The 13,119-nt window shown below is 41.6% G+C and overlaps 1 protein-coding gene across 1 annotated transcript in view; it reads right to left on the minus strand.

Moving 5' to 3' along the window:
- Positions 1 to 13,119, minus strand: part of ITFG1 (integrin alpha FG-GAP repeat containing 1) — a 73,869-nt gene that overhangs the window by 20,802 nt on the left and 39,948 nt on the right. The window contains exons 10-12 of the mRNA XM_066194276.1: positions 8,217 to 8,389; positions 1,467 to 1,617; positions 1,100 to 1,208 (exon numbers count right to left, since the gene is read on the minus strand). Of these exons, the coding sequence (XP_066050373.1) occupies positions 1,100 to 1,208; positions 1,467 to 1,617; positions 8,217 to 8,389 (433 nt within the window). The remainder of the gene's footprint in view (positions 1 to 1,099; positions 1,209 to 1,466; positions 1,618 to 8,216; positions 8,390 to 13,119) is intronic.

Below are 13,119 nucleotides of genomic sequence, written 5' to 3' on the forward strand. Positions count from 1 at the left end.
ATGCATTTATTGATACACTAACTCACACAAAGCACATTTTGTTAGAAATACTTTCCTCTGTATCACAGTAAAAATATTTTTAGACACTCATTAATTCCCATTTCATGGGGTTTCTATGCAAAAATACTCACACCCTAAAAGGGTGCTAAAAAAAGGCTTGCTCCAGTTTTTAAGATAGATTTACACAGAGTGAATCAAAAAGCATGTTGCAAATTACTCCCTTCCCCATTAAAATATCACACAATCATAATTCTGGTATGGCTCTGTGAAGTGTAAGATTTTTCCAGATGATTTTCTGCATGCTTTTGTGAATTACACTACAGATACACAGTATTATTTAAAGAAGGCTTCCATCAACATGATAAATGATTGAACACTATCACGATGAGAACAGAGCTCAGGCTGTGGACAAAGCAATAACTGCATCAGCCCCCAGCAGCAGCTGCAGTTCTGTTCTCTTCTGGTGTGCAGAATGTGTGCTTTAGAGGACTGGATGTATTTAAGTAACACGAAGGCAAATGCAATTTTTGAAGGTGAACCTCTAGTTGTTGCTAGTGAGTTTTGTCTTCATAGGCTCCCATACAGCCTCATTTTTCACTCGTTCTCAAAAAATCAAGCAAGGCAGAGAGGAAATGAGCTCAAAGCTCAACACCTTTGCAGTTGAAGAGCAGTGGGGCATGCAGTTTAAAAACCTAATTATGAATATCGTAATCTATCTCAAGCCTTTCAAAGCAGTTCTCATTAATTCACACATCCTGGCCACGTTCATGGCCCCTCTGTACTCTCAGGGTAAGGCGTGGTTTGCGCCACGCGGTTTTGGGTTGGAAACACAGAACTGATTCCCACAGGAATGCAAAGTGACCCTCAGAACAGATCACGCAGTGTAAGCAGAACACACCACGGGAGGGGGTCCTGAAATGAAATCAGCCCCTTCTGGAGGCGGTTCTGCACCATTCCCACACCCACGTGAACTCCAGCAAAGCGGGCTTGCTGTGGCAGAGGTACAGAACATTACCTTAACATTTTCATATGCAAAGGCTCAAATATTCACACTCTTCTCAAGATCCCATTTTGACTTGATCATGCATTGACAACTTACCAATAACTTTAACAAAATAGGCATCTGCTTCAAAGTTATTTTTCAATGTATGGATAGCAAAGTCCTTGCTGGAGTAGCCTTTGCTTAGCACAATGATATCCAAGATTCCCTAGAGGAAAAAAATCCCAAGTTTACATTAGAATGCTTGTTTAGTCTAGGGAAAAAAACGCTGTGCAGCAAAGTTTACACCTTTGCTATTTACTGTAATATCTTTCAAACATTTTGAATATAATGCTGATCAGTTTGGGATGGAGAGGGCCATCCACAGCTACCCAAGCAGGACAATCCAAGGCTGCCCAGGCAAGGTTTGTGCAGGGTCCAGGGACAGGCACAGAGCCTGTCTGCTGGGCTGAGGAGGTGCACTTACATCCTCATAGATGTCAAAGAAGGTGGCTACCACGGCGTCCTTGATCTGGTTGAGATCCGAGAGCTCCCAGAACACCTTGAACATGCGCCGCACGCTCTTGCAGCTCGCATTGTTGCAGGGGACATTTTCCAGTAAAAATGCTTGTTGATTGCTGTAAAACAGACAGACAAAATACACAAACCAACTTGAGAGAAGTCTAAATTACAGAAATTTAAAAATATCGTAATTACACAGTTTAAGTGCTCTGGAGTTAAACGTAATAAAAGCACAGCTAGCGGCCACTGAGTACTTGAAAAATCCTGAAGTACTTACGTGAACTTTAGAGACAGAATTACAATCATTGTCATGCCTGACTTAAACAATGAAAACACTAAACAAATGGACTCAAACCAACAGGAATAACTCAACCATTCAGTCAAAGGACTGAACATATCCGTACTTTATTCTGAAAACTGTACAAATGAACTTATCTGCCATTTTCCCTAATTTTCCTTCCACTGTCCATCAACTTAAACACGATTCAAAATGTGCCCATGCTTTTTCATTATTTCACGACAGCTTCTTCCCATCCCAGCTCCATTAATACTTTTTCTTACACACTGCATGTTTTAATCAAATTTGAGATGAAACCAAATCTCTATTTGTATGTTTTCCACTGTTTCAAGCAAAATATAAAACACAAAACCCAACCTGCTAAAGTGCAGCAAAAATGGGGCAAGACAAACCATGTTGGGCACTGGGTGACATGCAACACAAAGACAGGTGCAATACTAAACAAGAAACATAGAAACCAAGCAGAATACCAGGGCTAGTGTAGGAAAATCTCCCCTCTGAAGAGTATCCTATGGGTCAGTGGGAGACACAAGGTTCCCACCCTCCCTGATATTGTACCAGTGCTTCTGGAACTGGGAAAACATCACACTTGAGCTCTTCAGGCAGGTTTGCATCCTGGGAGCCTGCTAGAATCCTTCACTGCCTCGGCAATGGAAACAGATGAAGTTTCCTCCTCTCCTTCTGGGGGCAGAGCCAGGAGGCAGAGCAGTGCTCTGTGAAGGCAGCTCAGCTGTCAGAGCCCAGGGCAACAGGCAGAACCACGTCCTCAGTGTGACCCTGAACACGCTGCTGCCTCGGCGGGGACAGCGAGGTGGGCTCTGTGTCTCAGCAGCGTCCAGGCCGCACAGGCACTGCTCCTTAGGCAAATCACTGAACGAACACATGGCCAAAAGGAAACGAGGGAGCTGCAATATTTAAGGTGCTGCACTGTCTGTGTCTGAGAACTCACAATCACAACCTGAAATTCTGAAGTGCTCACATTCATGTCATGTATTACCTAAGTACCATACCACAATATGATGGCTTGTCACCAGCTCCAAGGTAAGGTGACAAGCTGAGGTAAGCAGATTGTTTCAATTTCTCTTTTTCATCATCCCAACATAGCTTTTTAAAATTTGGACAAAGTTTTACAAAAGACTCAGTTCAGATTTTTTTGAATTGTCAGAAATTACTTAGATGATAATTATTTAAAAGATGAAAGACTCAGGCTTGCATTATACTCTGCACACTACTCGAGTCTGAACTATAAGCCTTGTGAATGGATAGACACAAGGAGTTTATCTGCTACAGAAACCTTTTTTAATTTCTTTCCTTACAACTCAAAAAAAAGGAAAACATTAATCAAAGTGGCACTGAGTACGGAAATGCCAGTTTCCTTCACCCTTCTGTATCTACAAGGGAAACATAAGACAAACAGGAGGAAGACAAAAGCAATCTCAAACCCTAACCAGATGCTGAAGACCCAAGAAGTGCACTGTGGGAGAGCTCTGTCATAGAGGAAATGAATTAATTCGCAGATGTAGCATCCCCCGGTCCGTGTGCTGCATCTCAGCCTGGGAGGAGGAAATGCTGCTGTGCAGGCCATGCTGCAGCAGCAGGGAGCTGCAGGCCCTGACTGTCTGCAGAGGGGAGAGAACCAGCTGTCCTCTGCCTCCTCAGCTGCTTGGGTTCTTCCTGAGAGACATCTGAATTTGGCCTGTGAGCTGCCAGCTGAATCCTCCTATGATTTAGGCCTGTGATACAACAAGAAGCCCTAGAACTAAATTATCTACTTCCATGTTTCATTTCTGATCCATACTATAATAAATAAGTGCAAGCTTATGACCTTCTTATTATTTTGAACAAAATTTTGAAGATTTCCCATCAGAAAGAATCTCCCTGCAACAAAGATAATTATCTGCATCCTTAAAATGACAAAGCAATGTCCTTGAAAGCCTATAAAGACAGACACTTCTGTAATGGTAAAACCGAAAAAAATCAATGCTAAAGTGCTCTACAAATGTGTAGCAGTCAATACCGAACAATTCAGCCTCAATGCTACAAGAGAGAGCACAAGAGCTCTGAACTGAGACCAGCCTGTTGACCCTTAACACACCATCTGCAGCACTTCAAATATTGAGCTATGCACACCAATACGCAGCTGCAGATAAATCGGGTACTACCTACAGCTTTATCCCAAAGGACATTATACCCCAATTTGGTACCTTCTGCCCAAAGTCATCTATGCAGGAGAGGGAGATTTAATAAGGCTTAACACTAAAGAAAGACCAAAGACTTATCTTAGTTCTACTTTAACGTATTCCTTTGCAATTAGAATTAAATATTTACTGCTAATTTCATCCATCTCTCATGCTGTCAGTTTTAGGGTAGCTCATTTACAGTAATACCAGGGACATGTAAATTACAACCGTCTCACTCCAGACATTCAGAATAATTGAATTTGCCTCTGGTTTTTTAGATTTGCTCAATTACAAGGTGCTCATCAATCCTTCATTTAAAAGAAGTCCTCTATCCAACCTTCCTTCTGACAAGTGACAACTAATAATGATTTAGGAAGAGATAATTTGGTCGAATAAGAGTCCTTCCATATAAAGGATTAATACATATATATCAATTTAAAACTGAGCATGAACACCGAGAAAACTTTCTAGAAGTCCATCATACTTAAGTTTTTTATTCAACTTTCCATATCCAGTTGGTTTTTGTCTCCAAGTTTCAGTCTTTACTGCTATCAGCTGTGTCAGAGATAAAGTATTGCCAACTTGACCAGTCAAAAACATTCCCTTTAAATCAAAATGGATTTGAAAGAGTTAGATTACTTATTTGCAATGCAACATGCCAATTACTAGCATCTAATTGGAAACAATCGCTAAACAAAATTCCTTTCATTTAATTAGAGGGGAGATAGGTATTTATAAACTCACATGCAGTACTTACAATTCCAATGTTACCAGAGTCAATTTAAAATCAGCACGTGAAGAAATGAATTCATTTAGGTAAGACAGCAGGTATAGCTGAACCAATTACTAACTACTGATAAAATCCCTTCACCTATTATTATTCTATATACACACACAATTTCTAATACAGAATTCATCTATGTATCTAGACTGAAGAAAAACCTGGGGACTCGAATTCTAATGTGCAGGTTTGACTTAGGTCAGAAGTTAAAAGAATTCAGACTGAGCAGATAAATATGTGTGGCTCTACAGTGCATTTAGCAGCTTCACCTGCTGGAATTTATTGAGCACCTGTTGGAATTTATTGAGTCTTAATGAAGGCTCAAAAGGTTCAACCCCCCCACAACACCTGCAACCACAAGTGAGATTCCTTTCTGTTGTTTCTGGTAAGGAATGTCTCCACACTGTCAGAATATTATACAGTGTAATTCCAAATCAAAGGGTTATGGCAGGAGATGAAACAGCAGAGTTTTATAACAGTTCTGGCAATGCTTGAAGCTATTGATCATTTTCCTGACTTGCCCACTGGGCAGGACAGTAAACCAACATTATGCCCAACTGTGGTATCTTTATTTCAGTCTTTTGTAGGGATTTGTAAGGATTTGATCTGAAAGTACTTTCCTGGATTGTGATGGAGGCATATAATTGATTTTAATCCTTCTCTTCCATTATCATGTATACTTTCAGATGAACAAAACTGCTTCTGCCTGCTTTGATTTCTTTACATTACAGACAGCAAGTAGAAACCAGGCTTCCTAAATGATAGCACAGATTGAGGTCAAGAGTTTACAAAAATGCTTTTATCATTTAATCACAGTAATCAATCACTGAAATTAGATCTGTAGATGTAGCATGAAAGGCTTCAGAGTAAGAAATAAACAGCTTGATCCAGAAGTGTTTAAAATCGATTAAATAAGGTTTTCATTTTAATTTGCTCTAATTTAAGGACAGCTTTTAATTTAATTCCCACACTGTTTTAATTCTCTCCAATCAGTGACCCAGTTGCACATTTAAAAAGGAAGTATTTGTTTAAGTCTCTCAGTACCAATGAATTAATATTGAATGTGATAACTCATAGCGAGTGCAAAAGTGACTTTCCTTTCCATCCTGAACTATAAAGCATGTTTCCATGACTTTTCTACAAATACTGGATAGATACAATGTTAACATGCAACATATTCCTTGATTTTTCCGTTACTTACTCTGTTTTTGCCAGAATTCCTCAGTTTTCTGAACCTCCCTTTTAATAGCTTGTCACATCATCTGCCAGTACCTCCAGTCCTTATGCCTGTGTCACTCAACTTTGATGTCAAGTTTAAAAATAATTCTGAATGCACTAAATTGAACAAGCAAATAAATTCAGAAGCAAGGAGAATAAAAGTGTATCACTTTTCACCAGTTCATTGCAACAAGACATAGATGACTTCTGGGCTTCTACAGGAATAACCGTTTACAAACTGTTTAATGATTTTACACGGCGTTAAATTGCTGTAATTATATGCCAGCCAGAGGACAGAGGCTCCTAAGACTTAAAACAGCTTCAAGTACATTTCTGAACTCCATAAATCTTCATGCAGCCCTTCTGAAGTGCACCAGCCACCAGGGTACACATGGTAGTACAGCTCAAAGCACAAGACTTCTGAGGCTTAGGTAAAAGCAAAGACAGCAACTTTACAGTTCCCACGTCCCTGCGTTACTTTGGCAAAGGGAAGGCTGGTCCTGGTTTGCTTTCTAGACTGTCTGCAGTCTTTATTCAATGACTGCTGAACGGAAGATGCAAAGTCCCAGCTGAGGGAAGTCTGGAGTGAAACACCTGACATTCAGGGCCTGAGTGCTTTAACTTTGCCTGGCAAGTTCTGGGCCGTAACAGCATCACCTCCTTCTCGTCTGCCGTGTCTGAATAGAAACAGCTGCTCTGCTGTTATTTTAAGGCTCAGAGGTACAGACAGAGCTCAGCTGCTTACAGCCTTGTCATGAATCACATCATGTAGGCTGAACACAGGCACGCTACTCTTCAAACTGGGTCACCTTTAGGTGTGTATCACTATCTGAAGAACTCTAACACAAAAATGTCAGTGGGTGACTCATGTTTAGGCAACCACTAGAAAACCTGAATTGACTTCTTGGACTTTAGCACCAAATTCTCTTACTGTCTGAAGCATCAAAGTGAGGTCCTCACTTGTTTTCCATACTGAGTATACATTCTAACTATGAACCTGTACCCGAGATCATCCAAAATACCATGCAGAGGAAGATAACAAATACACCTGTACGAGAGACTTAATTCTGCTTTGTAATGCTTTAGTGCAAGTATTTGCCAAGTAAGGAAGACACTAAGACTCCACAAAGTATGGGTTAGAACACCTTTTACAAGCAACGACACAAAGAGAAAGGGAATGGCACAGGTAACGTTCCATTTCTGCAGCTGCTGGCACAGACAGACCGCACCCACGTGCACACATCCTGTCTCGGCTGAGGTTCACTGGCATCGTGGTCTCTGGGGCTCTCAGCTTTTCTCCAAAGCTAACACGTCTATTCATCATCCCTACTGTCAAGCAAAAGCATGTTCACATGCAAACATGCCGCTACACTTCAAGGTAAAGATGAGGACAGGCCAGCAGCAGCCTCCCCAGGTGCCAGGTGAGAGCTGCCCACAGGCTGCTCCGTTCCGATCAGCCGGCCGCGTTTACCCGGCGGCACGTGCTCAACAGCTCGGCACTGCACCTACTCAGGTCAGCTCTTACATGGATCACTGACTCCTCTGTGTACAGCACGCTCCCTGGGAGCATCCCCACATGCCCTCTCCCACCTAGCACCAGATGGTAGCAGTAGAAACTATTGGGAAGGCAAGCAGTGAAGCAAAAATTGAAAAAAAAAAAGGGAAGATGAGAAGATTACACTGAAAAATTTAGTAAGAAGGGTTAGAAGTTTCTTTTTTGAGGGGGTTGGGTGTGTGTATTGTTTCTTTTCAGCTCTCTTGGACAATGTAAAAATCACTGGTAAATTTCTGGTGCTCCAAAAGAGGAAAGCACTACTGCATTTTTCAGCAGTCACCAGGCAGTGCTCACTCCATGTGACAGCACAGAACAGGTTCCCCGGCTCTCAGCAGCCTGGTGTTACTAGTCAGCACTGACAGATGAAGTCAGAAATTCACAGGAGATGATTTGGGAAAGGAAGGGGAGAGAATCAGCCCCGGAGCTCTGGGAGGAGTGCCTTAAATGCTGCCTCATGCTCCAGTCCCTGATGCAATTCCCTACCCAGAGTCCCAGTTTGAGCCTATACAATTATGCATTCTGAATGCAGCATGTAAATGCATACTTGGTTCAATAGGAAACGCTTAGCAGAGATCAAAAGTCTTGCTCACTTGATAAAATGAATGAGATGCACTAAAGTTAGTAATTTCTATGCCTGATGATTGAATAGGAATCTGATGGCTTTATTTCTAGGTTTGTGTTACCTTCCAGAAGTGTTCTTCAGTATAGCAAGTGCATCTGGGTAGCCATCCATATTGTAATCTCCAATGTGAAGTGTAATTGGAAAGGAAATTTCTGTTGAAGATTTGTCATTCTGATATGGTACAAAGCCCCAGACTGTGTCTTTATTTCTGAAGTCCTGCAAGACTGGAATCCACTGTAAAATAAAAAAAAAAGGAACAACTAGGTAAAGAAATTAATTTTATTTATTTAAACAATGTAATTCTATTTAAAACAGCTGACACCATTCATCAGGATTCTTTACCATTTACAAATAAGGATTATTTCCTAGCTCTGTCACCAAAAGAAAAAAATAATTTGAAGTATTTTTTATGCACTCAGTTATTCCAGGACAGGAAAATACAGTTAAGGTTGTAAGAATACAACCAGAAAATGGAGACATTCAGGAACACCTTAACTGAAATTCAAGCTTGCCTGGACTTTATCCTAATCTTTAAGTGTAGATAAGCCCAAAACACCAGGGCCATGAGATCCTGAGTCTCATTTTATAATTCCCTGGAATTGCAAGGCAATGCAATAGGCATGACTAAAGCTGGAGGAGGGATGCAGCCTCTCTAGATTTGTGGCCAACACCAAATTGCTGGAAACCGTCAGTACGCTGCATGACAGCATGGCCATTCCGAGGGGCCCTGGAAAGGCAAGAATGGGCAAACACACTCAGCTCCAGACCCTGAACTGGCACAGGCTGGACCAGCTCTCCTGAGGGAGGGGAAGCTCCTGGTGAGCAGGAAGGTAAAGCCAGGCCCAGCAGCTCGGGCAGCAAATCAGCTCTGCACTGGAGCTGCTGCCTGTGCTCCTGCTCAGGATGACCCAGGATTTCTTTTCATACACACTTATTCATCTGCCTCTGGATTTAGTGTCCAGTTTTGTGCCCCACAGTTCACAAAGGATTTGAATACTGAGTGTGCTCAGAGAAGGGTCAACAAGACGGTCAGACACTGAGCATGTCTTCAGAGGACAGGCTGAGAGCACAGGGATTGTTTGGAGAACAGAACACCTAGGCAGGATCTCGCACTGCCTGCAAGGAGCCAGCTGAGGAGGTGGAGCCAGGCTCTCTGCTGTGATGAGGCAGAAGAGCAAGAGAAAATGGCCAGACTGACAAGAGGGAGGTTCTGACTAAACAACCAAATTAAACTACAAATGAGGCCCTGAGAAATCGCAGGATCTTTGTCCTTGGGGGTTTTCAAAGTCTGACTGGACAAAGCTCTAAACAACATGGTCTGAATTCAGTTTGCTCCTGCTTAAAGCAGGAGGCTGGATCTCCTAAGGTTCATTTCAGCTTGAACAATTTTATTATTCATGGATATTTACAAGTTCAAGAGCTTCAATTCCCCTCCTATATCCCCAGAAGCATCAGATGCTGCACTGTTTGATAAGAAATTGAGATTAAAGTATCAAACTGAAAGTACAAAAGAAATGCAAAGTATAATTTCTCCAGGACAGGAAAGAGAATGCATCTGCACTTGCTTTCCAAAGTACTGCAGAGGTGCTAAATAGGAATTTATCTTAATTAAAATCAAGGTAATTTTGCAAGTTAGTGTGAAGCTGAAGTGCCAGGGTTAACATTTCAATGCTACAGAAAAAAAAAATCAGTGTCATTTTAAAAGTCAGAAGTAATTTCATATGTCAGCTAACTGACAATGCCTCCAAAAGGACAGAGGGGTGCCACCTTAAAGGATTGCTATCATCAACATCAAAAGCACTTAACAGATCCTACGTGTCTCTCACCCAAGCCTCAATTTAGCTGTTTCAGGAACCAGAACGAGATCCATGACAGTATCAAACCCCACCACGCAAAGACTGCCTCGCTGGCACAGTCCGGTAACCAGTGACATTGCTGCCACATGGGGATCGTGTGTGACACTTGACTGCTCCCTTGGGATTGCAAACAACCCCAGGCAGATGAGGAAGCCCCCAAAACAACAGCAGAAGCGCACTGAGGTGGGTGCTGTGGGGATCCCAGAGATGGCTGAGAAGCCTGGGGCAGCGGTGCCGGTCTCTGCACACACGCAGCGTGCACTGCCCGCCTGTGCCAGGGCTCTGAACTGAACCATCACCTGCAACACCTGCTGCAAACTCACACCTGAAATCAAACACACCTGGACCCTCGCACCCCGCAACATGCACGTGTCTGATTAGTTACTCGGAGTTGCTGAAGGTTTGGAAAAGTCTAAGAAACAGAAAACAAGGAAAATACTCTTACCCTGGGGGAAATTTTTCAAAGGGTTGGATTTCTTAGCACTTACTTGTCATGCAGAAGACAGATGAAACAATATTATTGCAAAATAATCTAATTTTGAAAAACAGTGATTGAAATCAGGACCATGAAATATAATACAGCTTTTACTTCACATGGTATCGTTCACCCAGTCATTGGAGTAAAATCCAATTACATCCATCATATACTTTTCTAAATGTTCCCAGGTACAGTAACACCATCTTAAAGAGACAAAATTAAAAATGAATTTTTAGGCACAAATACAAATTTGTTTCTCTTTTCGCTCTATTGAGAGTGATTCACAGAAGGCAATTTCACATTCCTAAGGTCTACAGTGAGATACAAAAGAAGAGGTGAGCACAATATCACCTACTGCTACCCAGCATCAGCACCATTGCTGCCACAGAGCAAATCCATCCATGCCATGAAGCAGCTGTGGGACTTTCCCCCAGAGCAGCTGGGGAACATTCAAGAACATCAGCTTGTCTGAGGCATACCCAGATCACACCCCAGCACCAGCTGTAACTTACTGAACAGTTGAAATTCAGAGTAATCCACGCTTTTGGCGAAACTCCTTCTGCAGACTTCTACTGCAAACTGCACTATTGTGTAATGCAATGCAAGATTAATTGTTTGTGTGCCTCGGGACATAATAGTTCAGTACAAAAGGCAGAAAAATGAAAATACATTCGTCAACAATAGAAATCTCCTGCTTGTTTTGTATTTGATAATCCAGACAATTACTTTAAGCCTCATGTTTGCTGTTATTATGTTAATAGGAAAAGACTAAAACTAATTTTTTAATTTCTAAGATAGAAATAGGTGGGTATAATGAGGACACACCAAGTTATTTTTTTCCAGTTTTCTGATCATATGATTTCTCCTACACAGCTCAGATGAGAAAAGACTGAAAAATTGAGTAAGTGTATTTCTAAAAAGAAATTTTAAATTAACACATAAAATTCAGTCAGAGAAATAAGATTCACTTCTTCCCTTTCTGTTAAATTCTTTTGCATAGCATCAGTACTAAAATCACTTAAAACATTTATATAAGTATTCTGGATCCTTCAATTAATGACTTGTAGGCTAAAATAGGAAAAATATTTAAGTGCTTGAAAATTTGTTTTTAAACACTTCAAGCATTTGTTTTTCAAGAAGCAGAAAAGAGAGTGGTTTCCCACCCTGTGGAAAGAGCATCATTTTCATTTTGAAAAAGATGTGAGGATTTGAGAAAAACGTAAAGCTTCTGGCAGTCACTGTAAAGGGCTCATTTCTTACAAAGTTCTCATTTCTTACATTTTTTCCATCTCTTCCACACATTAGGAAAGGCACTTCTCTTGTTCGAAAGCCTGTGAGCAGGCCTTTGAGCCCAATCTGTGGGATTAACACATTTCCATTCTTAAATTACAGCCAGAAACCCAGGAAACACCAAACCCAGCCCCAGCCAGGTGCTGCTTCCAGGCCACAGAACACAGGCAGGGAGCTAGCTGCATGTCACAAAGTTGGGAAGTTTGTAGCCCATTCCTGGCCAGTCCGTTTTCTGGGAATGCCAAAGATGAGCACCAGCAGCGGCCTGAAAGGGCTGCCACAGCACTAGAAGTAACACAAGTCCTTTCCCCAGGGCTCCCTCTCTCAGTTCTCTGCAGTTCAGCTGCACACAGCAAATAACTTGCAGGATTTCAGCATGCATTGGGCTCCAGTGCATGCAAGGGTCACCTGAATCCCTTAGACAGCTGAGGAAATTACTGTTACACTGAAATTACTGTTAAACACCATTAACTTAGGGTGTTCAAAGCCCCAGAAGTTGACAATCCACAGCATTGGTTTAGAATCACAGAAAAAAGAAAACAAAGCAGTGAAAGTCACGTTTTTAATGCTCACAGCCCCATAGGTGCTTTCAGAAAGAGAAGCAACTTAGAATTTAGGAGAGGATCTTGTAGAATATGACATTTATGGAAACTACAGCAGCTGAACCCATTTTCCCCTTTAAACTGTTACACAGGAGTGAGGAGAAACTGCTGTTGACTGACTGCAGCTGATGATCGATGCTGTCACCTCCCTCTCTAGCCTAGAGAATGACAACACGAAGACCTGGCCTTTGCTGGAGGATGCACTGCAGTGTTCTACTTCAGCCCTGCTCCATTTCCAAGAGCAATAAAGCTATAACCTTTCTATTGTACACAGAAAGGTTATAAGAATCATCAAGCCCACAAAGAAACTCTCATACGAAGGGACTGAAATAATAGTGTTTGCCTCAGGAAACAAATGAAAAATCATACCGAATACTTGGCAAAATTAAAGAAGAATTAGTCATCCCTAAGAATATCACAGTATCTAGAGTTCCTACATTAAACAGTACCAAGGACTTTAGAACACTTCCCAGATTAGACTGTAGCTATTGCAGGTGAATTTAAAGAAGTCTGAGGTGTCCTAACACCTGCCACAATCTGAAACAGCATATCGGATTCCACTTGGATCTGACAGCAATTCTGCTGTTGCTATGGAAACATTCACATTCCTTTAAAACCTTGGGAGGTCTGTATCTCCTTAAGCCACTCGTGTGTGTTTTGCTGGCCTTTACTTCTGCTCCACCATCTGAAAGAAAAAAAATCTGAGCTATTTCTAACACTTAACCCCCCCAGCAGCAA

The sequence above is a fragment of the Chamaea fasciata genome, unplaced genomic scaffold (assembly GCF_029207755.1).
Source record: "Chamaea fasciata isolate MVZ Bird 193981 ecotype frontalis unplaced genomic scaffold, bChaFas1.0.hap1 SCAF_12, whole genome shotgun sequence".
NCBI classification, from domain to species: domain Eukaryota; kingdom Metazoa; phylum Chordata; class Aves; order Passeriformes; family Sylviidae; genus Chamaea; species Chamaea fasciata.